Below are 25,531 nucleotides of genomic sequence, written 5' to 3'. Positions count from 1 at the left end.
ATATTTTTCTGGCCTCTCTAGGCACAAGATCTGGTACGCAGACACACATGCAGACAAAACACTCAAGTACATAAAATTACATTCGATTTAATTTCGAAAAGAAATGCAACCCAAGACCTCTGGCTGGCTGGGGACAGGGAGTCTGGAGAGATCCCAAACCCCACTGCTTCCCTTAGGGTCCTTTGGGGTCTGTTGGGCCAAGAAAAGAAATAAAGAGGACTTCCTGGAAGAGGTGACCCAGAGGACTCCTTTGAGCTGAAGAAGCAGCAGCAGGAGGGATTCAGGCTAGATATTAAGGGGGACTGCATGGCGCTCAGAGGAGATATAATAGAACACACTGCCTGCTCTGAAGGCTTTAACCTCAGTAAAACAGGGTTACAGCCGTGACTCAGGCGCATGGCGCTTATCGGTCTCCTGGCTTATGCCCCGCCCAACACTGAAGGCAGGCCTCTGACCTCTGGGTGGTGATCTGTTACAGATGACTCAAGGCTGTCACTGTGAGTGTTAAATGCAAGTAAAAAGGTGCAACCAGGCTAGGCTGCAGCTACAACCCTCCAGCCAGAGCTTGCCTTACAAGTGCACACAGAACCCTGGCAGCTCCCAAACCCTGGGAAGGAGGTGAGGAAGGGAATGGAGGGAGAGGCACCATGGGAAGGTCTCTAGGACCTGACTTCCCCTCTCAGTGATAAAGAGAAGGATACTCTGGGAATGGAAGCCAGACCCTTGCGGTTGGACTTGGGAGGGGATTTTCCGTGGTGTCCCCACCATGCTGGTCTGTGTGTCCATCTGTGAGAGGGCCTTCACCTTTACTGCCCACCTCTGCCTCCTCTGGCACCTTCTGGTCCTATCCCTGCCTTTATGGTGTGCTGCGTTGCTCACAGAAAGGGACACCAGGCAGGGGCTTCCCATAGCCTGCCTGGAATTAGGGATCATACACTCACGTAGACCAAGTGCAGTGGGATTTCTGGGGCCTGGAGCTTCACCAAGACATTCTCGTTCGAAATGAAGACCAGAAACACCTCCCGAGTCTCAGTGCCATTTTGCTTGGATGCTTGAAGAGTCAACTCCACCTCGGACTTCCTCTGGGGAAAAGTCATGGACATAGATATATCAGTCAGGTTTTGCTTCATGTATGGTTGACGACCATTCCATAGGCCATCCCTGACTTGACCTATCTTCTCGCCAGTTACCTGTCCGCAAAGTAATGCCTATCCCCTCGCATGCCTAGAAAATGTAAGAGGGTTTCAGCAAGCGCGACCGCCAAGACCGAGGACCTGAGTTCAATCCCCAGGACTTACCTGGTAGAAAGAGAGTCCTGACTCCTACAAGCTGTCCACAGAGCTCTGCACCAGCCCTGTGATGCATGCACGCGCGCGCACACACACACACACACACACACACACACACACACACACACAATCAATGCCTGCACACACATACACGCACAAACACACTAAGTAAATAAATACAAATTAAACGAAAAATAAGAAGGAAAGAGGGCGTGAATGAATGAGTGAGCTTGGTCTCAACCAAGCAAAGAAAGAAGAACAAAACTATGACAAGTCTGTGCTTCACATAGCTTTCAGGATTGCAAGGTCATCCTTCCCTTCCTCCTCCTCCTCCTCTTCTTCCTCCTCCTCCTCCTCCTCACAGGTTCTTCTTTTGTGCCCAGGCTAGCCTCGAACTCTTTTTTTTTTTTTTAATTTATTATTATATATAAGTACACTGTAGCTGTCCTCAGATACACCAGAAGAGGGCATCGGATCTCTTTACAGATGGTTGTGAGCCACCATGTGGTTGCTGGGAATTGAACTCATGACCTCTGGAAGAGCAGTCGGGTGCTCTTAACTGCTGAGCCATCTCTCCAGCCCTAGCCTCAAACGCTTTACTCTTCCTGCCTAGCTCAGTCTCCCCAGTGCTGGAACACTCAGGATGATTTCCACTGAGCGCCTGTTGTGACCTGGACTGTAAGTATCTAAAAGCTATGCTATGCATGGAGACAGTGAGTTGTCTCTCACTGTCCTCTCTCTTCCCTCAGTTGTCCCTGGGAGGCCACTCTGATGCCGGCTTACTCGAGGCATTCACAATTGTCCCTCGATCAGGGGATTCGGCTCAGTAGCAGATCACATGCGTGTGCCTTGGTTCCACCTGAATTTACACATGAGTCCCACAGAAACAACCTAAAAGGTGGGTACCATTAAAGCTCTCACAAATTGGGGCTGGGGATTTAGCTCAGTGGTAGAGCACTTGCCTAGGAAGCGCAAGGTCCTGGGTTCGATCCCCAGCTCCGAAAAAAAGAACCAAAAAAAAAAAAAAAAAAAAAACTCTCACAAATTGGGAAACCGAGTCACAGAAGTGAGGTCTCTTGCCCATGAATGACCACGCATAAGGCTGGCAACGTCACACTTCTGTCAAGAAGACTAAGAAGAAAAGATGACTAGATCAAAACGAGTCTTCTGAGCCCATGAGAAGGTGAGGGTTGGGGAATGAGCAGGAGACAAAGGCCCAAGTCGGTGCCTCAGAAGTCTCACAGTGTCTCTGAGAACAAAGACAAGTGGAAATCTTCCCAGACACAGTCTCTGGCAGTTCCTGTAGGCAGCTTGCAGCCGGAGAGCTGATTGCAAGCGTTCTCCTCTGTCGCAATAGAACACGGGTTTAGCACAGAGGCATCCGTGGAAAGTTTTAGGGTCTGGCTTCTAATCGTCTCCCTGTTGTTTCCCGGACTGAAGTCACAGAGCCAGAGACAAGCGTTTCAGTCCCTGGAAAAATCTGCTCAGAAATATTTCCGCTACTCTGTAAACGACCCTCTTAATCACTCTTTGTGTTCAAGGTTAGTCTTCACAACAGCAGAGGAAAGGAGAAAATGGTCTCACTTTGTTTTCAATGCTTGCCGAGTGGTTTTATTCTGAGAGTGCTCGCTCCTGTTAGGTGACCCTTATTTTAAAACTTTGTTTTGGGTGTGTGTGTGTGTGTGTGTGTGTGTGTGTGTGTGTGAGAGAGAGAGAGAGAGAGAGTATATGTATGTGTGAGAATGTGTGTGTGTTTGTGTGTGTGAGAGAAAATATCTGTATGTGTGAGAATGTGTGTGTGTGTGTGTGTGTGTGTGTGTGTGTGTGTGTGAGAACACACAAGTATGTGTATGCATGCACATGTGGAGGTCAGAGGATACCTTTGGGAAGTCAGTTTTCTCCTTCCACTGTGTGGGACGGACTTAGGGCTCAAACTCAGTGATCAGGCTTGGTGGCAAATGTCTTTATTCACTGAGCCATCCCAAAATCCCCTAGGTTACTTTTTAAAAAGATTTTATTTATTTTATTTATGAGTATACTATAGGTATCTTCACACACACCAGAAGAGGGCACCAGATTCATTACAGATGGTTGGGAGCCACCATGTGGTTGCTGGGATTTGAACTCAGGACCTCTGGAAGAGCAGTCAGTGCTCTTAACCGCTGAGCCATCTCTCCAGCCCCGTAGGTTATTATTCTTAAATGAGTCTTCTCACAGTAAATTATAGTGTAAAGAAAAGATGCATTTCAGACATGTGGAAATACTACTATTACTACTACTATTAATAATAATAATAAATCAACAATAATTTACGGTGTTATGGAGCAAACCCAGCCTTGTGCTTGCTCAGCAAACATTCTACCCTTCAGCTGTATCCCCAGCCTACATTCCTGTCTACTAATGGGTTTAAAAATCGATTTCATAAGTATCTTGTTTTATTAACGTTAAAAATATTATGCAGTCAGGGTTGGGGATTTAGCTCAGTGGTAGAGCGCTTGCCTAGCAAACGCAAGGCCCTGGGTTCGGTCCCCAGCTCCGGAAAAAAAGAAAAAGAAAAAAAATATTATGTATTTTAAGCTGGTTGTAGTAGTACACAACTTTGATCTAAGCACTCAGGAGGCAGAGGCAGGAAGATCTGTGAGTTCGAGGACAGCCTGGTCTACATGGTGAGTTCTGGAACATCCAAGACTCTGCCTCTCAGTATATATATAACATTTCTTTTTTTTTTTTTTTTTTTTTGGAGCTGGGGACCGAACCCAGGGCCTTGCGCTCGCTAGGCAAGCGCTCTACCACTGAGCTAAATCCCCAACCCCATATATAACATTTCTAACACTAAAATCAAAATCAAATGCTGGAGGGGAATAGAGCAATGACTCAGCAATTAAGAGGTTGTTTTGTTTTGTTTTGTTTTGTTTTGTTTTGTTTTGGCTTTTCCTGAGAACTTGAGCGTGGTTCCTGGCACCCACATCAGACAGCTCACGACTGCCTGTAACTCCCTCCATCCAGCTCCAGGGAATCTGACACCTTAGGCCTCTGTGGGTACCTGAACTCATGTGGAGGTACCCACATACAGAGGTCTACATAATGCATATACTTTTCTTTTGAAACAGGGTCTCACTATGTAGTCCTTGCTGTCACGGACTGTAGATTGGGCCGGTCTTGAACTTGAAGAGATCTACCTGCCTCTGCCTCCCAAATAAACATAAATGGGAAGGAAGGAAGGAAGGAAGGAAGGAAGGAAGGAAGGAAGGCAGGAAGGAAGGCAGGAAGGCAGGCAGGCAGGCAGGCAGGCAGGCAGGCAGGCAGGCAGGCAGGCAGGCAGACATTTATTGGACGAAAGCACCTGGCCCACCTGGTGTTGGGCCCAGTGTGCTCACTCTGATTGCTGTGTACCATTCATTAACTCGAACAACGAAGGCTGGCTACACAGCTCTATGTGTCTGTATTTTCTTTTTCTTTTTTCTTTTTTCTTTTTTCTTTTTTTCGGAGCTGGGGACCGAACCCAGGGCCTTGCGCTTCCTAGGCAAGCACTCTACCACTGAGCTAAATCCCCAACCCCATGTCTGTATTTTCTTTAGGGACAGGGTCTCTCCCTGAACCTGAAGCCTATCATTTCCGTTAGACTGCACACTTCACACCGGTGGGTTTTACCTCAGTAGAGTAATGGCGTGGCTGTGACATATTAGGGTTCAATGGACTTCATGCTCTGCTCTGTGCTGAGCACACAGCATGTGCAGGCTGACCAAAGTGGACACAGGGATTTCCCAGCTTCCAGGCTCTAGAACGGAAGTCACCCAAGGAGAGTGGAGACAACAGCCCAGGACACATGAGCCAATGAACGCTTGTGTGGAGCTCACAGCACCTGGCCACCCAGTAGCAGATCATTTCCTGCGCCCCTCTAACCCAGACAGCCACCCGCTCCATCCGTGCGCCTCTAGAAGGAAGACTTCAAGACTCACATAGGAAATAGAGGGATTCAATACTATGAGACATGCGCAGACAGGGAGATGATGTCATGCCACCCTGGGAGAATACCCATGGGCTGCAGCAGCTGGAACTATGAGCAGGAAGAAAGTGCCCTGGACATGAACCTGCAGCTACTTGACCATAGCTCCTATCCCTTGGTGCCTTCCTTTACTCATCTGTGAAATGGGAGCAGGAGAGGGCTGGAAGCCTAGATCAGGAGGGGCCCTGGATAGAGGAAGTGAAGAAAATGAATCAGAGGTCAGGGCACGGTCATGCCACGGGGGACCACGGGTCAGGAGGCCGGGGCTTGAGGACGCCTGTGACAAGTTTCAGCAATTCTTCCTGAATTAATAAAGCAAACCGGCCACCCGGCTGTCACCAGGGCCTCTGTACAGAGGAGGGGTCTGAGAGAAACTGAGGCCCCAGAGTAAGCATCGAGAGACACAGGGAGGCTCAAAAGCAGAGTTCCCAGGGGGCTCTGTGCTCCCAGACCTAGCTGATGACTACCAGTTACCAGAAACACGTAGCCAGGGTTTCCACAGTAAACACTTCCCTTCCCTCCACCCTGACTCACTGTGCCAGCCGTTTGCACGCATGCTGGTTTCCTTATTTCATCTCCTGAGAGGTAAAAGAAGGGTCTGCCTGCCCACAGTGTGGGCTGCCCATCCTCAGGATGGATCCTGGGCATCTGGAGGCCCAGCAAAGGTGGCAAATGTGTCAGTTCTTTTGTCCCCAGGCCTGCCAGCATGGGCTTGCCCTATTCCCTCCCTGAGTGGGTGGGAGGGAGACCAGGTGCTATTTTTGTACCAGCTGTCCCTCTGATGCCATTGTTAGCCCAGTGGTTGGTGTCGGGAAAGGGGGATTTCAGTGAAGAGGCCCTGAGTATTAGTAGACGCTTATAGAAAGCCATTTCCAGCAATTCTTCTAGGAGTGGAGCCTTGGGTCTGCCTGCAGCCCCCACCCTCCCAGGGCCAGCCTAGAGGAGGCCCAGGTCTGCCTCAGCAGACTGCGACAGCACACACAGGAAAAGAGTGTGTGTGTTGGGGCGGGGAGTGTGTATGTGTGAAGAGTTCAGAGCCAGACCGACCTGAATTAAATGTGGCTTTGTGACTCTGGTCTGTCTTCCTCTCTGGGTCTTGGTTCCCTGATCTGGAGCAGGAGCTCGACAATCTACCTGCTCACATATATGTGTGAATATGGAGGGATCCAACCTCATAGCTGGGTGTACGATGCCCAGCTCTGCTCCTCTGGGTCCACTGGTAGATTCTACTATTGCAGATGGGAGTCTTTATTTGTATTTTAAGAGGTGAGAACTTGGGCTGGAGAGATGGCTCAGTGGTTAAGAGCACTGACTGCTCTTCCAGAGGTCCCGAGTTCAAATCCCAGAAACCACATGGTGGTTCCCAACCATCTGTAATGGGATCTGATGCCCTCTTCTGGTGTGTCTGAAGATAGCAACAGTGTACTTATGTGTAATAAATAAATAAATCTTAAAAAAAAAAAAAGGTGAGGCCTTGCCCTGCGATCAAGTGATTCTCCTGCCTCAACTGGGAAGCAGGAATGTGACACTGCAGCTGGTCCCAATTATTATTAGCATTATTATTTTGATGACGATGACAATGGCTTTTTGAGACAGGCTTTCTCTGTCTAGGGGATGTGTGCTATCACCTCATTTTGAAACAGGCTCTCATTGTGTGCAGGTCTGGCCTCAAACTTAACATCTTCAGTCTTTGGATACTGGGGTTACAGGCATGTGCTATCATGACTGAGTCCTGAATGAAATGTTTTCAGTTTGTGTGTGTGTTGTGCATGTGTGCATGTGTGCGTATGTTGTGTGTGTATTGTGTGTGTTGTCTGTGTGTGGTGTGCGTGTGGTGTGTGTGTGTGTGTGTGTGTGTGTGTGTGTATTTGCAGGTGCCAGAATAGGGATTCAGATCCCCGGCTCACAGCCACCTAACATGGGTGCTGGGAATCAAACTGGGATCCTTACAAAAGCAGGTAGTGCTCTTGAGGGCTGAGCTATCTCTCTAGCCCTAGTCTGTTTTTTTTTTTTTTTTTTTTTTTCCTCTCTTTTGAAACAGCTATGGCTGGCTTGGAACTAGCTGTGTAGACCAGGCTGGCCGGAGTTTCTGCTTCCCAATAGCTGGGACTGAAGCGATGTCCTGCCATATCCAATCTGAAAATATTTTTTTTTTTTTGGTTCTTTTTTTTCGGAGCTGGGGACTGAACCCAGGGCCTTGCGCTTCCTAGGTAAGCGCTCTACCACTGAGCTAAATCCCCAGCCCCTGAAAATATTTTAAGTGTCTAAATGTACTTAAATGCATTGTGTTTGAGCTGCATACAGTGGCTCATGCCTGTAAGTCTGGCACTCAGAAGTCACAGAATCCCTGCAAGTTCAGTGACATGGACTGAAGGACTGGATAAGCAAAATGAACTAGCTGCATGCTGTCTCCGAGAAACACACATAACCAACACAGATACCCAAAAACTTCATATCTGAGCATAGAAAACAAACTGCCAAGTAAATGGGAGTTTATTCTTATTCCAGACAAAGTCAACTTGAAGCCAAAACTAGTTAGAAGAGATAACGGGACTCGACCTTTTGTCGTCCTCGTTTGCCTGTTTATTTTCAAGACAGGGTCTAACTATGTAGCTCTGTTTGTCCTGGAACTGACTATGGAGACCGGGCTGGTACTCAGAAATCCACCTACCTCTGCCTCCTGAGTGCTGGGATTAACGATGTGGGCCACTGTGCCAGCCTGGGCAAGAAACAACTCAAGGATATGTAACAAGTGTAAACTTCTATGCACCAAACACTGCAGCCTCCAATTGCATAAAACAAACACTCCAAGATACAAAGGCAAACCAGATCCTGATACAGTAACACCAGGAGACTTCAATCCTTTGCTCTCCTACTCAGCAAGCTTCCAAACTAAAAGCTATCAAAAAAGGGGTTGGGGATTTAGCTCAGTGGTAGAGCGCTTGCCTAGCAAGCACAAGGCCCTGGGTTCAGTTCTCAGCTTAAAAAAAAAAAAAAAAAAGCTATCAAAAAACTCCAGAGCTGGGGTTGGGGATTTAGCTCAGTGGTAGAGCCCTGGGTTCGGTCCCCAGCTCCGAAAAAAAAAAAAAACTCCAGAGCTGGGGCTGGAGAGATGGCTCAGCGGTTAAGAGCACTGACTGCTCTTCCAGCGGTCCTGAGTTCAATTCCCAGCAACCACAAGGTGGCTCACAACCATCTGTAATGGGATCTGATGCCCTCTTCTGGTGTGTCTGAAGACAGTGATAGTGACAGTGTACTGTATAATAAATAAATCTTAAAAACAAAAAACAAAACAAACAAACAAACAAACAAAAAAAAACACCGGAGCTAAAAACACTATGGATGAACTGGACTGGACAGAACATGCCACCCAATGGGCAGGGAACATACACACATCTTCCATTTCTCAGAAATTTCTCCAAGACTGGTCTTAGGGCACAAGTCAAGACCCAACAAATGAGAGACAGAGACAGAGACATACAGACACACACACATAGACAGAGACAGTGTCCTATTTAACTGTGATGCACTAAACTTGAAGCCAACAAGAAGGGAAACTGCCGAAACAATTTCCTTGTAAGATAATTGTAAGAAGGGGATTTGCTTCTTCTTGTAAATGTGTTAGGTTTGCTCTGTTTTGTGAGGTTATTGGTATTTCTTTTCTTGCTTCTATATAAGGTTTAGAGCTTGCCGAGTTGCTGGGTTGAACATTTACGGTTTCTTTCCCAGATCAGGCTTCCTCCCTGTAAAGTATTCCACTGAGGACTCCCTGCAGAGCTGGCTACCTCTCACGACTTACCTTCGCTTATGTCTGTCACAGAATACCTTTATTTATCCGTCGGTTTTGAAAGATCATTTTGCGAGTATAGTATTCTTGATTCACAGCTGTTTACTTTCAGGACTTAAAAGAGTTCATTCCATTTTCTTCTGGCTTTATGGTCCCTTCCTCCCCCTCTTCTTTTCATCTATTACCTATCCGTCCATCCGTCCATCTGTCCATCTATCCAATAGATATGTGGCTCTCAGGGGGACTCAGTGCCCAAGCTGGGTGGGTGATGAGAGTCCCTGCCCAGCCACCTCACCCAGCTACCGAGATTCCTACCCTGCTCATCACCTGCAAGTCGTGGGACAAGGACACAAAGGCAGCTCCAGGCCCAGGACCCCTTGGTCTCCTCAGCCTGCTTCTGATAACAAAGTGAGGGTGCTCTTGTGTCCAGATGGGAGTAACCCAATCCAGAACCCTCTGGGCTGCCTCCTCCAGAGCCAGCTCTTCAGGTAGAGAAGAACTCACATCAGCCCAGCAAGGTCCTTTTTTTGGAGGCTATAAGAACCACTCCCCTGCAGCCTGCAGAATAGGCCCAGAGACAACAGAGCAAGACACTCAGGGGTTCTGGGTACCCTGAGCAGGCCCTATGGTATGAGGATTCAGGTACATTCCTCCAGCATTGCAGACTTCCCACTGTGGAGCAGAGACACCACTGGAAATGGGTGAGAGAGAGGCTGTTCATTGTGGTACTCCTTTCTGAAGGCCACCCTGCCTTCCCTCATGCTCACGGCCCCTCACGGCCCCTCACGCTCTCCCATGATAGCCAGATGGAGACCGGTGGAGGTCACCCTGGCTCACTGTCTGCCTCAGCAGCACTGTCTGCCCGCTCTGGCTAGGCGTGAGTCAGAGCCTGGCTGGCTCCTATCTTGAGGAAGGAGCTCCCTGAGTTTGCCCAAGGGGAGGGGGAGCAAATCAGCAGCCAACCAAGCTTGTCTGCCTGCGTCTGGGACAGCACAACAGTGTAGTCAGTCTGATGGGAATCGCTGAGGCACCAGGCCTGTTCCTGTCTTGAAGGTCAGGATATGACCCTAGGCCCCTCCCGGAATCCAGGCTCCGGCCTGTCCTTTGGGGACCCAGTGAGATAACCCCTGCCCAGCAGCCCCTGGTTTTTCTACAGACTTCCTCAACACATACACACACACACACACACACACACACACACACACACACACAGAGAGAGAGAGAGAGACAGAGACAGAGAGACAGAGAGAGAGACAGAGAGAAAGCAGACAGAGAGAAAGCAGACAGAGACATAGAGACATAGAGACAGAGACAGACACACACCTCAAATACCACTTTCCTGGGGTTCTTGGCTGGCACCACGCATCTACCGCCCACACACAGGAAGTCTGGGGGTTCTAAAGCCATGTGAGGATGGACGGGAAAGCCACCTTTCTGTGCCAGGGACTGACAAAGTAGGCCAAAGGTCAGGAAAGGCAGTGCCATCCCCACTAGGCCTGTTTGCCCATGCTTGTGGCTTTTAGGCCTTTGCACATGCCATGCTACCTTGAACTTAAAAACAATTATGTCTATGCGGGTGCTCATGGAGGTCAGAAGAGGGTGCTGGGGGCCTCTGGAGCTGGGGTTACAGGCGGTTGTGAGCTTGGGTGCGTGGGTTTTCTGAAAGGGCAACAAACTGTTCTTCACTGCTGAGCCACCACTCGAACCTGACCAGGAACTTCTAATGCTCCTGCATCTGCCTCTCAGGTGCTGAGCTCCTCCTTGATCAACACACGGCACCCAACCAACTGAGCTCCATGTGCTGCCCCCAAATCCCTTCCTCTCTGCAGTCAGTGAGTATCTCCCTGTCATCCACAGCCTGCTCATCCTCCCCAACATGGCTAACTCCATCACTCAGTCATATCGGTTCTTGGCCTGTGAGTGTCTGTACCCTGGACCACAACAATCACCCGGGTAGAGTTGGTGGCATGGACCTTGTTCTTGGAGACTATCAGGAAGGAAAGTAAGTGTGAGGCAGGTCCCAGGCTCCTTGGTGGTCACAGCACCAAGACTGAACAGGACCACAGACAGAAAAGCCAGGAACCTGAGCAGATCAACCTCTGTTAGCCTGCCTGAAAATGGATCTTCAGTCTGCCTCTTGTTCTCCATAGGGTTCGAACTAGCGTGAGGTTTAAAAAGTGATCTAGGCTGGAGAGATGGCTCAGTGGTTTAAGAGCACTGACTGCTTTTCCAGAAGTCCCGAGTTCAAATCCCAGCAACCACATGGTGGCTCACAACCATCTGTAATGGGATCCGATGCCCTCTTCTGGTGTGTCTGAAGACAGCGACGGTGTACTTATATATGAGTAATCTAAATGGAAGATGTATGGAAACTGGGTCATACCCAAGTATTTATAGATGAAAAATGGGGTCCAGGAAAAAAAACAATAATGCCCTAACTTCCAGCTGCCACGCTAGAACTTTCCTTCTGGGCAGGTTCTGTGTTCTGTGTTTTGCCTGCCTTATCCCGGAGTCTCACAGTAACCTGAGAGGTAAGAATGATTATCATTGTCTCCATGTTTCCCGTGGGAAGACCAAGGTTCAAGCGGCTTTGCCAACAAATCGATGTGGCCTACAGATTAGCTGAAGTTCAAACGAGGACTGACTGGCTCCAGAATCTGCATTCTTTATTCTTGGTCTGGTTTTTTTTTTTTTTTTTTTTTTGAGCAAACCCTCACTATGTTGCCCAGGATGACCTAAAACTTGTAGTTTTACAAAGCTATCCTCCTGCCTCAGCCTCCTGAGTAATTAGGGTTTCAGATTCATACTGCAATCCCTGACTAAAAGCTCAGTTGGGAGGTGAGGTGGCAGCAGCTCTTTGATTCCAGTGCTTGGGAGGCAGAGGAAGGTGGATCTCTGTGAGTCTCAGGACAGCCAAGGCTATACAGAGAAACCCTGTCTCAAAAACACCAAAAAATGAAAATTAAAAAATAAAAATAGGGGGTTGGGGATTGAGCTCAGTGGTAGAGCGCTTGCCTAGCAAAAGCAAGGTCCTGGGTTCGGTCCCCAGCTCCGAAAAAAAAAAAGAAAAGAAAAAAAAATAGGAGGCTGAAGAGATGGCTCAGCAGTTAAGAACCCCGACTGCTCTTCCAGAGGTCCTGAGTTCAATTCCCAGCAACCACATGGTGGCTCACAACCATCTGTAAAGAGATCTGATACCCTCTTCTGGTGTGTCTGAAGACAGCTACAGTGTACTTATATATAATAAATGAATAAATCTTAAAAAAAATAAGTCACATGACCTGTAGAGTTCTCTGGAAGAGGCAGAGGGCTACAGGGAAATCCTGTTGTCACAAGCGCTGGAATCCTTGGACTATGCCAAGTTACCATGGCACCCCACCCAACGCAGTCCTAAAAAAATCCTTCAGTGGTCATCACTGCTCATAGATAAAAACCAAGTTCCTAATAACCGCCGTCCCCCCAGTTCTGCTCCTAGGTGAACCTCAAGGTCCTGTCAGAATCTGAGGGGTCGGCTCCCTCCCCTCTCCTTATACCCTCTCCCTGCTGGGCCCTCTGCCTACCACACTTGGAGTCCCAGTTCCTCTGTGTTGCCACCTCCTCCAGGAAGCCCTGCCTAAGCATTTAGTCGCTGAAGTACCCTGCCTCGGCCCCTGCCAGTACGCCAGCTTCCTGTGCCCTGGCTGGAGCTGTCTACACACCTGCGTCCCAGAGACCTGGCTATGTCACAGGGCCGTCCCCTGCCTGGCTCCGCTGTCAGGAGACCCCAGTCACTCAGAAGAGGTGCAAGGCCCTAAATCTCCAAACAGACACAACGAACTTACAGAAAGACTTATTTTTCCGTACCCTTACCGACTTGGAAAACAACCGCAGTGCCTATGAAACCCACGTAAAATGAATTTGGTGCTATCTGTACCTTGGGGATTATCAAGGCCCACAGTCCTTGTGGTAGGCAGGGCCCCTGATATTGGTGGTCTGGGCACCTTCTTATCACTACGCAAACTGTAAAGCAGCCCAACAGTTTTAGGGGCAGGGTGGCCACAAGTTCATCCCGTGCTCCTAATTCACTCTGTGGCCTTAGTTCACATCAGCTAGGTGTGGGCTGCAGCCCAGGGGGGGACAATAAACCTGAACTTGGCTCTGGGGTCCCTCTGGCTCTCAGTTCATGTGTTATTTCTCAAGGCTGGACTCAGTTTTCTCCTCTAAGAAATGAGGATAACAATGAACCCCAATGAGCCCCACCTCCCGTGTCTTTACTCATGGCTAGGTGTGTAGATCAGTAGGTAGAATGTTGACCTAGCAGGCGTGAGACCCTGACCCTGAAGCTCAGGGTCATGTAAGTCAGATGTGGTACATCTTTGGGTTGGAGAGAGGAGGACCTTTAGCTACAGGGCAAAATCGAGGCCAGCCTGGGCTACATGAACCCTAATTCAAAAAACAGCTAATCACACAAACATAGCTGGCTCCTAGGTGACGGTAGGCTACAGCCTGACACCTAGCATGCAGGTAGCATCTGACAGACGGGCTATCACTGTTCATAAGAGACACATCTAGACAAGCTAGAAGCAGACTGTTAGAGAGCAGACTGGAGGCTGGCTTGCTGGGTTTGGATCTCAGAGGATGACTGGTGGAGTCCCAGATGTTTGAGGCGAAGGAGACTGGAACTCAGGCCTTTCTCCAAAGCCCAGCTTAGAGTGGAGTTGTAGCCTCTGCGTGTCCCGTCACTAGCTGCATCTGGGCACAAGCTCCCCTATTTCACACAGGCATTTACCTAGCTCTCTTCTAGCTAGGTCCTTTTTGGCCAGTCGTGGTGGCGCATACCTTTAATCCCAGCACTCTGGAGGCAGAAGCAAGTGGATCTCTGTGAGTTCAAGAACAGCCTGGTCCACAGAGTGACTTTCAAGACAGCCACAGTTACATAGAGAAACCCTCCCACGAAAAACAAAAAGTGTGTGTGTGTGTGTGTGTGTGTGTGTGTGTGCGCGTGTGCGCGCACAAGCATGCATGTGTACACTCACATGTATTAGAAGTCAGAGAACAACTTGAGGAAGTTGTTCTTTACTTCTCTTATGTAGGTATAGGGAATTGAACTCAGGTCACCATATATGGTAGTAAGTACCCTTGCCAGGTGAGCCACAAGCTCCCTCACCCACGAGCCACTTCGCCGGCCCTCCAGCTGGCTCTTGTGATGCTCTCCAGACAGTCATCCCTTCTACCAAAAGGCCATGTTGTATGTGCCCCCCCCCTCCCTGAAGACCTGTCCTATCAGTCTCATGGCTGAGGCTCCAGTAAAGCCACAAAAAGGCAGGCTTCACCCCACTCCTCTGATTCTTATGGGATCCCACCAAACCTGCCTGAGGTACTCACTCTGGAAAGATTCAGGAAGAGAACGTGGACTTCATGCGCAGCGTTGGCAACCTGAGCTACACAGCCCTCAGAGACCTGGCTGGTGGTGTATGTCACCTCACCCCTTGTGGAGTCCACACGCTGTAGATCACAACCGACTCTTTCTGCAAGACCTGTCGGGAAGGCACAGTGGAAAAGCAGGTTAGGTCAGAAGAGGATGGGGCAGGAATGTTTGTCTACCGTGGGCAAGGTGGTCCCCATCACGAGGACGAAAAAGTACAAATTATATTCTTATTCTCTTTAAAAATTGTTGTTGTTGTTATTCGTAGAAAGAGTTTGTGATAGCCCGGGCTGGCTTCAAGTTTGTTTTGTAGCCAGCGAGGGTCTTGACCCTCTGATCTTCCAGTACTGGGTAGGAGCTTAGAGCTCAAGGCGTCATGACATCTTCATAGCACCCCTACATGGTAGATATCATTCCATGCTTCCTACAGATGGGGAAACTGAGGCTCAGCCAGAGAAAGTCTCTCCTGGGGTCATAGTGTTACTGGGTATAATGTTGGAAGGTAAGAATCAGGATACTAATAAGTGAATTTCAGGTAAATGTGAATTATTTTTAAGGTATAATTTTTAATATATAATTATATACTTATACTACAAAAACAGTTTACCTGAAATTAAATTTTAACTATTTTTTTCAGAGTTATTGCTTGGTTTTTGTTCTTTTTTTGAGACAAGGTCTCACCGTGTAGTCCCAGCTGACCTAGAACTCATTCTTGTAGACCAGGCTGGCCTCAAACTCACAGAGATGGCCTGTCTCTGGCTCCCCAGCGCTGGGATTAAAGGCAGGTGCCACTGTGCCCAGCTGTCTACTAGTGGCAAGGTGACCCAAGGGGCAGGACCCATGGTGGACCCCAAGCCTTACGGCCAGTTCAATCCAAAGGAAGATGTGTGTGTGTGGGGTGAGGGTTGAGGGAGAAAACAGTTTTCTCTCTTCAGCCCTCAAGGTGTCCATCCCTATGAGGCTGTCTCCGAGGAAGGAATTTCCTGCCTCAGGGGGAGCAGCCCAGGTTGAAGGCGGTGATGTAGAGCAGGCCTCACAGCCTGCAGCAGGGCGGCCCGGAAACACGGGTCCCAGGGGAGAGGAATGGAATTTCACCCTGACCCAGCAAAGGAGGAAGAGGAAATGAGGCCCCTACACCTCGTCCTAAGGAATGTGCTGAGGGGAAGGGGGGCTGTGGAGGAGGGACAGAAAAGGGAGGCTGTTTGGAAGTTTATGTCTCCATCTTGTCGTGTTCACTTCCTGTTTTCTTGGAGATCAAAGACGGGCGAGGAGGGCCAGGCTTCATGTCCAGCTGACGCCAGTGCTGAGGATGGGGGGCAGGCCGGCTCTTCCTGAACCCCAGGCGCCTGTGGCCCGTCCAGCCTTCTCCCCCACCTTTGTATCTAACTTGTTGGACCCAAAGCCATTGAGGTCAGAGAAGGAGATAAGATGGCCGCCTCACACCCTGCCAACACCCTCCCTCAGACACTTCTATGTTGGGAGGAGAATAGGAGCCGGCATCAGCTGCTGCTGTCAGAGCCCAGACCTTAGCAGCCATTACTCTAGCCCCATCAGCAACGTGCTAGAGACATCTGTGTGCTTGGGCAATATGGTATTTTGGTTCAAAGCAAGTTCCCGGGAGCCAGGCCCAGCATCCAATTCTGACTAGCTGTGTAGTTTGGGGCTTTAGTTTCCTAGTCTCCACAACGGTAATAAGAAGAGAAGGCACACGGCCCTGCAGGTCGTTGGGAACCCTTGTGAGTCAGGGCATGTGGTGGTTTTCTGTAGTTTTCTCGCCTGCATTTAAGGGCTGAGGTGAAGCTGAGGACAGGGCAGATCCTGAGGTTTCCCCTCACCCCCAAAAGACTGAAGGGTTGGTAACCCTCTCTTGTAGTCAGTTTCCCTTCTGATCCATCCCTGCTCCCGCCCAGAAGGAGAGGGTGCAGCCTCAAGAGACAAGACACTTAGGTCACGGTCATACACGAATATGGCTGCCCTCTGGGTCTCCAGCTGCTCTCCCCACATGACCCACCATCTGGCCTACAGATCTTTGGACTTTCCCTGCCCCCCTCCCCAGACTTCCAGGAACCCCAGTTCCTCTGGCATTGCCGGGCTGCCTGGGGCCGCCTCCTCCATGCCGTCAGCCAGCGCCAGCAGGAGAGGCCACAGGCCTGGCCATTATGTAATGATCAGATAACAGGCCAGGCTGGGAGATCAGATAAGAGGCCCATTTATTTTGGGGCCTTTTCGAATACTGGTTGCCCCCACCCCACAGACGAGAATGGGGAGACAGGAGGGACTGTGACGCCTGAGCCTGTCTCCAGCAGCCCAAGGCGGGCCCAGGCTAGCCGAAAACAATCCCCTGGCACCAAGGGAACTGTCGGGGCCTCCCGGGAACTGTTGGAGGAGGCGCCGCCACTGGGGGCCTAGAAGTCACCCTTGGAGAACTGGGTGACCCTGACCTCCTGAGGAAGAGTCTGAACCATCCTCCCACCCCTCCTCCTCCTCCTCCTCCTCCTCCTCCTCCTCCTCCTCCTCCTCCTCCTCCTCCTCCTTCACCTACAAGCACAGGCCTTACACAGCTAGCCCCCATTCCACCCCCAAATAGCTCCTAGGTGTCCTCAAACCAAGTTTGCTCTGGGACCCGAAGGTCTTGGTCATAAAGGCCTCACACTCCTTCTTGGTAGGCACGGTAACCACACAGAAGGTCCCATCATGCTCCCTGTTTGGAGGCTTTGTACGAATAAGTTCCTTGGATCCTAACAGCAGCCCTTGGAGGGGAGTGGGTGGTTCTTATACCCATTTCCCAGGTAGTTAGAGAGGCTAAAGAATTTCCCTAGGAGATCCAGATACTCAGCAACAGGCCCTGGCCTTGAACTCTGAGGATCTAGTTCTAGCCTCGAGGCATGTGCTTTGTGTGTGAGGCAGTTCTGATGCTCGACTACTTGGTTCTTGTGGGAGCTAAGAGCATCTGTGACCCCGGGAAGGGTTCTTCAGTCACCTCACCACACACTCAGGCACCCTCTACTCTTCTCAGAGTCCAACCACAACCTCAGAGATGTCCCATCTCCCAGCCAGGCCACCAGTGAGCCACAGCTCCCCTCTTGTATATCTTTCCCAGAGTTTCCCAACAACCATAGAGTCAAATTCACAAGCTTCGGTCTAAGGGTCTAAGGTGAGGTCAAAGGATGGCAAGGTTGACAAATTCCATAAATTCCAATCTTAAATGTGCCGCCCGCCAGACGCCTTTTCACCTTTTCGTGCCTTTTCCTAATTATGATCACACTGGGGAGGTGAAAATCCCTCAGAGAGTTGGTCACATGCACAGCGCTGACAATGGAGATGGCTCAGGAGCTGTGGCCACGTTGTCCTTCCAATCAGAGGTGAACATTTCTTCCAGAAGCACCTTGCCTGCCATTGCCCCTTCTCAAGCCAACAGCCATCCTCTAAGACGTATTTTTTTAGTTTTATGTGTATAAATGTGTACCTGCGTGTGTGTGTGTGTGTGTGTGTATGTGTGTGCGCGCGTGTGCCATGCTCAGACAGTGCACTGCAGAGGGGAGAAAAGGATATCAAAACCCCTGGAATTGGAGCTGTGGACAGTTATAAGCTGCCATGTGGGTGCTGGGAAACCAAATCTGGGTCCTCTACAGGAAGGACAAATGCCAGCTCCTGTGGAGTTATCTGTCTAGACCCCAGTGACCACACTTTATTGACTGACTGCCTGACTAACTTGTCTCAACTGTGAAAACTACTGTTGGCCTCTTCTTGGGTCAGCTGCCTCCTAGCCTCATGCTGTAGGTGGCAGCACCCGGCTTTCATCCCAGCACCTGGGAGGCCAAGGCAGGCAGCAGGATCTCTATGAGTTCGAGACCAGCCTGGCCTACAGAGTGAGTTCCTGGACAGTCAAGGCTGCACAGAGAAACCCTGTCTCAAAAAAAGAAAAAGCAAACCCCAAATCAACAACAACAGAAAACCAAAAGGAGAGAGAGATACCCTTCCTTTCGTGTGTCAGGACCTGGTGTCTTAGAGCCATGTGGACTCGGAACATTCCACTGTCTTTGTTTCGATGGTTTTCGTGGTTTTGCGCCTCATTTGTGTGTGGGTAAGTGTGTGAGGGTACACACGTGTGCTTGTGCATGTGTCCAACTTGAACCCAGGTTCCTCAGCACCATCCCCCTTATTGATTGAGATAAGGTCTTTCACTGGACTGGAGCTCACTGGATAGGCTTGGTTGACTACACAGCTATATTATTATTATTATTATTATTATTATTATTATTATTATTATTATTATTATTATATAAGTTCTGGGCACTGAAAGCACTCAATGTTTGCATAGCAAATGCTTTACTAGCTGAACAATCCCCCCAGCACTGCTTTTTAAAATTTTATGTCTGGTTCTTTGCCAGAGTGGTAGAGCACACCTTCAATCCTAGCACTCAGGCAGGTGCATCACTGACTTTAAGACCAGCCTGGTCTCCAGAGTGAGTTTTAGGACAGCCATGGCTACACAGAGAAACCCCGTCTCAAAACAAACAAACAAACAAACAAACAAATACAAGACAGGGTCTCACTCTGCGACTCGGACTGACCACATTGACCTCATAATCAGTCTCACAGATACCCCATCTGCCGCCTCCTTGTCCTGAGTGATGGCATTAGAGGTGTGTGCCACCCCACCTGGCCTGTGATCGTGTTGGTTTTTCACATGGATTTATTTTTCTCTGTATGACTCTTTTATATGTATGTGTATGCATGCATGTATATATTTCTTGTGTATATATGTGTATGTCTGTATATATATGTGTGTATGTATATGCACCATATACATGCCCAGTGCTCTCAGAGGTCAGAAGAGGGAGTCAGATCCCCTGGAACTGGAGTTACAGAGAATTATGACGCACCATGCAGATTCTGGGAACAGAGTCTGGGTCCTCTGCAAAAATAAGTGTTTTTGTTTGTTTGTTTGTTTGTTTTTTGGTTCTTTTTTTCAGAGCTGGGGACCGAACCCAGGGCTTTGCGCTTCCTAGGCAAGCGCTCTACCACTGAGCTAAATCCCCAACCCCAAAATAAGTGTTCTTAATCACTTAGCCATCTCTCCGATATCTGGTTTTCTCGTTTTAAGATTCATTTAATGTGTGTGTGTGTGTGTGTGTGTGTGTCTGTCTGTCTGTCTGTCTGTCTGTCTGTGTCTGTGTATGTATGTGTATGTCTCTGTGTGTGTGTCTGTGTTTGTGTCTGTGTGTATCTGTGTGTCTGTGTGTATGTGTGTGTGTATGTGTGTATGTGTGTGTGTCTGCGTGTGTGTGTCTGCGTGTGTCTGTGTGTATGTGTGTGTCTGTGTGTGTGTGTCTGTGTGTGTATGTGTGTGTCTGTGTGTATGTGTGTGTGTCTGTGTCTGTGTGTATATGTGTGTGTGTCTGTGTGTCTGTGTGTGTGTCTGTGTGTATGTCTGTGTGTGTGTGTGTGTGTGTGTCTGTGTGTGTCTGTACAAGTGCCTGCACTGGCTCCCCTAGAGCTAGAGTTAAAGGCAACTGTGAGCTATGTGATATGGATTCTGGGTACCCAACCCATGTCCTCCAAATGCTTTTAACCCCTGAGCCAGCTCTCCAGGGCTGGGCTGTTTTATGAGACAAGATTTCTAAGGCCCAGGCTGCCCCGAAATTGACTATTGATCTGGAGCATATGTAGAATTCTTGACTCTCTTGTCTCAGTTTCCCAGGTGCACCCACACTTGGCTGCACTTGTTCAGCTTCTTCTAAGTGTCTGCACTCCCAGAGTAACCTCTGGGACACATGGGCACACAGGTTTGCCGTGTCCCTGTCATTGGGCTGGGCTGGGGTAGGCCAGAACACAATTTGTACAGTAAATTTTAAGGCTTATCTGAACTTGCTGTCAAATCCTCCTACTGCTCTGGGACTCAGTTTCCCTCTGAGAGATGTCCTGAGGTCCTATCTAGGATAAAGGTGAGAAGGCAGGACACTAACAGTAGAGTGGCATCCCAGGTCCCATCTAAGAGGAAAGGCCATTGCGAGGCTGGGACAGCGGCCTAAGTCTCTGAAACGAGGGGACCAAACTGCAGGAAGATGCTTGTCCCTCCCCTTGGTAGCTCATGGAAATGGCCGGTCCAAGGTTCAGGGCCTTGGCTATCTACTCTAATTTGTGTTACTTAGCAATTTCTCTTATCTCCTAGACTCTAGCCTCCTCATCTACAGCAGAGGGGTAACAGCCTAGACCAGTGCTGGTATACAACATGTGCCTCGTAAATGTCAGCTGGCATACCCATCACTCCACTCATGCGCCAGCGTTAAATCCAATTTACTCTGGAATGAGCACTCCCCCTCGGCTTGCAGGACTGCTGCCCCGAAGCCTGGTCTGGTGACAGAGGTAGAACCCAGAACTGGGTCCCCAGCTTTCTAAGTCTCCCGTGCCTAGCCACCAAAGGACCCAGACAGGAGGCTGGGTTAGGAGCAGACAGCCTGGGGTGGAAATCAGGGCCTGTCGCTGAGATCTGCCTGAAGACCCCAGGGCACATGGAGTGGGTCTGTCCTCCAAGGTCCCGGCACTGTGACATAGAGCAAGTCCTCTGTCCCTCTGTCTCTCTGGCTGAGGTGAGAATCTTTTTTTCTTCTACTATTTAAGATTTATTTTTATTATTCGTGTGTATGTGCGCATGCCTACGTAAGTTTATTTGTACTACATGGATGTGTGCCTGCGGCTGTGGTGGCCAGGGGGCATGGGAGTCCCTGGGAACTGGAATTACAGGTGGTTTTAATGTGAATGAATTGGACACAGGTGTGGCAGGAGAAATGTCCCCATAGTGGTCATGGGGAGTGGTCATGTCCCCATAGGTCCCAGGGAGCCACTGTCCTGACTAGCGCAGTTCTTGGCTCATCCTCCCTTTTCCTTCTGGAGTGTGGCCTCAGAACCCTAATTCAACCTCTGCCCTTTGCCTCCAGCTCCTTTTGCACCGAGTCCAAGATTCCCACCTAGCAGTAAGGAGGCTTCAGGTCATGTTCTGCCCCAGCCGCAGGCAAATGACCACCTGCGGTTTGGAAACACCGCTCAGCAAGAGATGACTAATCCCAGTCACCAAACTCACGCCACAAGGACCAGAAGCTTCCAAGTGACATAGGTGAAACTCGGGGACTGGTGCATGCACCAGACTGGAACAAAAGGGAGACCAGTTAAATATTCAACAGCAAGGGACTCGCTGTTCAAATGACGGGACAAGATATTCCAGAGCCACAGACAGACCATGACAGAGTCCAAATGATGACATGAAAATAATACAGCACTTCAGAGGGGCCCACAGGACGATTATGTGTTCACCTGCAGGACCAGAACACCTTGCAAGGCCAAGGAGGTGGCTTACAGATGCCAACAGAGCTGGGAGTGTTTGTCTGTAGTACTGAGGATTGAACATGGAATATTCTAGAAAAATACTCTGCCACTGATATGCCAGCCTCAATTGAAAGGAGTGTTTGTGTGGTGTGGGGTGTGTGTGTGTGTGTGTGTGTGTGTGTGTGTGTGTGTGTGTGTGTCTCCACCATAGCGCACAAAAGTCAGAGGACAACATAAGGCTTTCTCTTCCCATCACGTAGATTCTAGGGGATCAAACTCAAGTCGTTAGCCTTGGCCACAGGTCTTTATTTACTAAGCTGTTTTGTTGACCCATGGACCTGAGACTTTTAAAACCACTTACCCCCTCTCTTATTTTCTCCCCCACTCCATTCCCTTGCTCTCTCCTCTTTTTCTCTCGAGACAGGGCTTCCTCTAGTCCAGTCTGGCCTTGAGCTTGACTTGAGCTCAACTTTCTGATCCTGCCTCTACCTCCTGAGTGCTGGTGTCACAGGTGTGTCCGCCATGCCTCCGTCCCTCCATCCCCTCCCCCCTTCTCTTCAGCGCCTCAAGCCTGTAAGCGCTTTGCCACACAGCTACATCCCAGCACCCCTCCCTTATCCATCTGTTTTCTTTGGGGAACAAATACATGTTTTTTAAAGGAATTCCTGGGCCATAGAGTTGACTCAGTGGTTAAGAGCACTTGCTCTTCCAGAGGGCCTGGGTTCGATTCCTGGCACTAACCTGGAGGCTCACAACTGTCTGTACCTCCCTGGGCACACAGACATACATGCAGGCAAAACAAACACGTAGGTAAACTAATAAAACGGACCCACTTCTTCAATTTCTCTAGAGTCTAGAGAAAACCACACACTGGAGAACAGTCACACTGAGCGCAGATCCTTCCAGAATTTTCTCTGCGCAAACTGTATCATTGCTGCTTTATTAGTAGAAACGGAGCACTGGGTAAGGTCCTTGTGGTGGGGTGTGTCCTATGCACCTGAGTGTCATGATCCACTGGTTTTGTGGTAGCTGCTGGATGGCATTCTGTGACATGACTTCTTCAGTGAGACCCCTGCCCCCTGCTGATGGACATTTGGGTAGAATCTGGTTGCTGGGTTTATTAAGGTACCTGTGGGCCCTACATCCTTACAGCAAGGTTGACGAGTAACTCTTTAGGGCTGATTTTTTTTTTTTTAAGATAGAATCTTACTATGTAGTCCAGGCTGGCCTTGAACTCACCACATACTCTTAGCTGACCCAGGACTTGTGTGGATAGTACAGCCTCAGCCTCCCAAGTGCTCAGATTAAAGCTGTGTACCACCACACCCAGCTTAGGGCTGGCTTTGAAGTTGAGTTGTGAGGGCAAAGTGTTACACAGAAGTTACAGATTTAGGAAATTCTGCTGCATTGTGTCCCGGGAGACCGGGCCTGTGTTTTGTGCCCTCCATCCCGACCCCATGCACTGAGAAGTTAAATTCTATGCCCTGGCCAGCCAGAACTATATGGCGAGACCTGGTCTCAAGAAAGAAAATAAATTATGTATGTATACATGTATGTATGCATGTACACACACATATACATATCTACACATGCACATATATGCATCTGCAGATGGAAATGTGTGTAATTTTTTTAAATTCAGGACCTTACATATGTCAGGAAGAGCTCTACCATGGAGCTACATGCCCGCTAATAACAACCAGAATTCATATTTCCTATTTGTTTTATCCATTTTACCATCATCTACAGCCTTGAGGGCACCTGTGTCTTGTGGCTCTGTAGCAGCGAGAGGAAATCGCTGTGTGCCACTGAACTCTGATTTCCAAATGAGAACTGAGGGTTAGTGACCTGAAGTCAGCTCTGAGGAATATGATTACCACCATAATCCACTGGTTAGTAATCTCGACAGTTACCTAGACACTGACACCCCACCTCCCATTCTACAAGTCAGGTCCCCCCAAGCCTGGAATCCTGCCCCAGGCTGCGGTCAGCCTCTGTTCGAGTAGCCTTCGTTTTCTCTTCTGGGAAATGGGCTCATTGTCGCAGCCATCTTGCAGAGTCACGAGTGGTCGGAATAAGGGTTCTGGGAGGGCCACAGGCCTTGAGTCAAATCCCTGCTAAGTCACTCGGTGCCTCTGAGACTCAACTTCCGGTTAACTGGTGATGACAGATTTCCCATCAATTGTGGACTTTGGGTGCCGGGATGGCCCCATCATTTCCCACACTCTTTCCTCCCGGCAGTCTATCCCAACCCTGGAACATGCCCCTGAATCTGCAGACAGGGAGGCGGGTATTCTCAGCGAAGGTGGCTGGGGAGCAGTCCCCAGTGAGACCCATCATGAGTGGGACTGGGGTCCAGGCTCCTCACCGACAGAGCCTCTAACGGAGCCTGAGCCCTCTCAGAAAGGCAGACAGAGGCAGGCCAGAGCTGTGGCCTTTGGGAGTTCCATGGGGCTCCAGGAGCGGGCAAAGCCCAGGGGTGGTGGGAGAATGTGAATAAAACAGAAACTCTTCTGACAAATGACCTCACCACCAATCTTCGCTATAAGCATCCTCTCTGGCTTGGAGGCCTCAAGGCCATCCCCCAAGATCAGACTAGGAAACAAGGAAGTCAAAGTTGGACCCAGAGCCTAAATTTACTGTCCTGCATCCTTCTTCCTAAACTTCCTCAAATGGGAAACTCAAGGCTCAGAGGGAATACAGTCAGTGATGCACGGCATTCTAGCTCCTGGCCTTCTTGACAGCTGAACAGAGCAGGAAGGGTAACAGGAAGGTGCCAGGGCTAACATAAATACCTTATTCCACTTCTCCCCAGACTTTGAATGTTCGACTTCGGCATCCCGTGAAACCTTTTACTCCCACTGAACTGAAATAGTTGGTGATCCCATTCCTACCGCCCAATACACGGGGGGTGGCTTCATCAGCTCTGAGCTCAGAACTCGGGGATAAGACCTGGAACACCCAGGGTCTAGCCTGGGCTTGTCCCCACCCAGGGGCGCTGGACACTTACTTGTGGGCACGAAGCTATAGATGACCAACAGCAGGGTAATGACCAGAGGGAGCATGCTACGGTCCATGCTGTCCACCCGGGAGTCTGTGCGCTGGGCCTTATCCGGTGTCCAGAGGCAGGGCTGCTGGTGGGCGCCGGGGCCTGCGTGGGTTCGCACGGGGATCCGAAGGGAGCAGGCAGCCGGAGCGACCACGTCCCTGCTCCAGCCTTCTGAGGTGGCGGCGGAGAAGTCAGGAGAAGTGGGCTGGAGACTCAAAGCAGGGCAGGGGTCTCTAGCTGACTGGATGGTGAGAAAGAGACACTGGGCTCTTTGGGACGGCAGCGGACGACGGTCCTGGCCTGGGGACGGGACACAGATGAAGGCAGGGGTCTGACTGTCAGGGCAGGGAGCTCAGCTCATCCAGCCCGGCCCAGAGAGGCAGGAAATGCGCTTCCTTAGAGAAGGGGCCGGGCCAGGCTGCCTGCCAGGCGAGTAGAGGAAGTGCCACAGGCTTTGTCGCTGGGTGGGGGGCCCCCGGGATTGGGGGGGGCAGGGTGATGGGAGGGCCCAGGCGGCAGACCTCCCCCATGCACCCCACCCTGCATCTGCCTTTGCAAGGCCGGCTGGTGAGGGCACATCTGGAAGGGGACAAGGTCTGGTTGAAGCCCCAGTAGCTTGGGTTCCATTCTACAGATGAGAACACCGACGATGGGCAAAGACAGCCTTCTT

At 49.8% G+C, this 25,531-nt stretch overlaps 1 protein-coding gene across 4 annotated transcripts in view; it reads right to left on the bottom strand.

Annotated features, from left to right (window-relative positions):
* Eng (endoglin) overlaps positions 1-25,194 on the bottom strand; it is a 37,900-nt gene extending 12,706 nt beyond the window's left edge. For 3 of the 4 annotated variants that reach the window (XR_015683277.1, XM_087653741.1, XM_087653742.1), the window contains exons 1-3: positions 24,823-25,194; positions 14,447-14,598; positions 942-1,082 (exon numbers count right to left, since the gene is read on the bottom strand). Coding sequence is in view for 3 of the 4 variants with exons in the window: in XM_087653741.1 (XP_087509867.1) it covers positions 942-1,082; positions 14,447-14,598; positions 24,823-24,889 (360 nt within the window). In the remaining variant the exon portion in view is untranslated. 4 annotated transcript variants of the gene reach the window in all.
* Between the last annotated feature and the right edge of the window lie 337 nt (positions 25,195-25,531).

The sequence above is a fragment of the Rattus norvegicus genome, chromosome 3, assembly GCF_021556685.1.
Source record: "Rattus norvegicus strain SHRSP/BbbUtx chromosome 3, alternate assembly SHRSP_T2T, whole genome shotgun sequence".
In the NCBI taxonomy this organism is placed as follows: domain Eukaryota; kingdom Metazoa; phylum Chordata; class Mammalia; order Rodentia; family Muridae; genus Rattus; species Rattus norvegicus.
The sequence above is the reverse complement of the archived record's forward strand: the minus strand, read 5'-3'. Positions and strand labels throughout refer to the sequence as shown.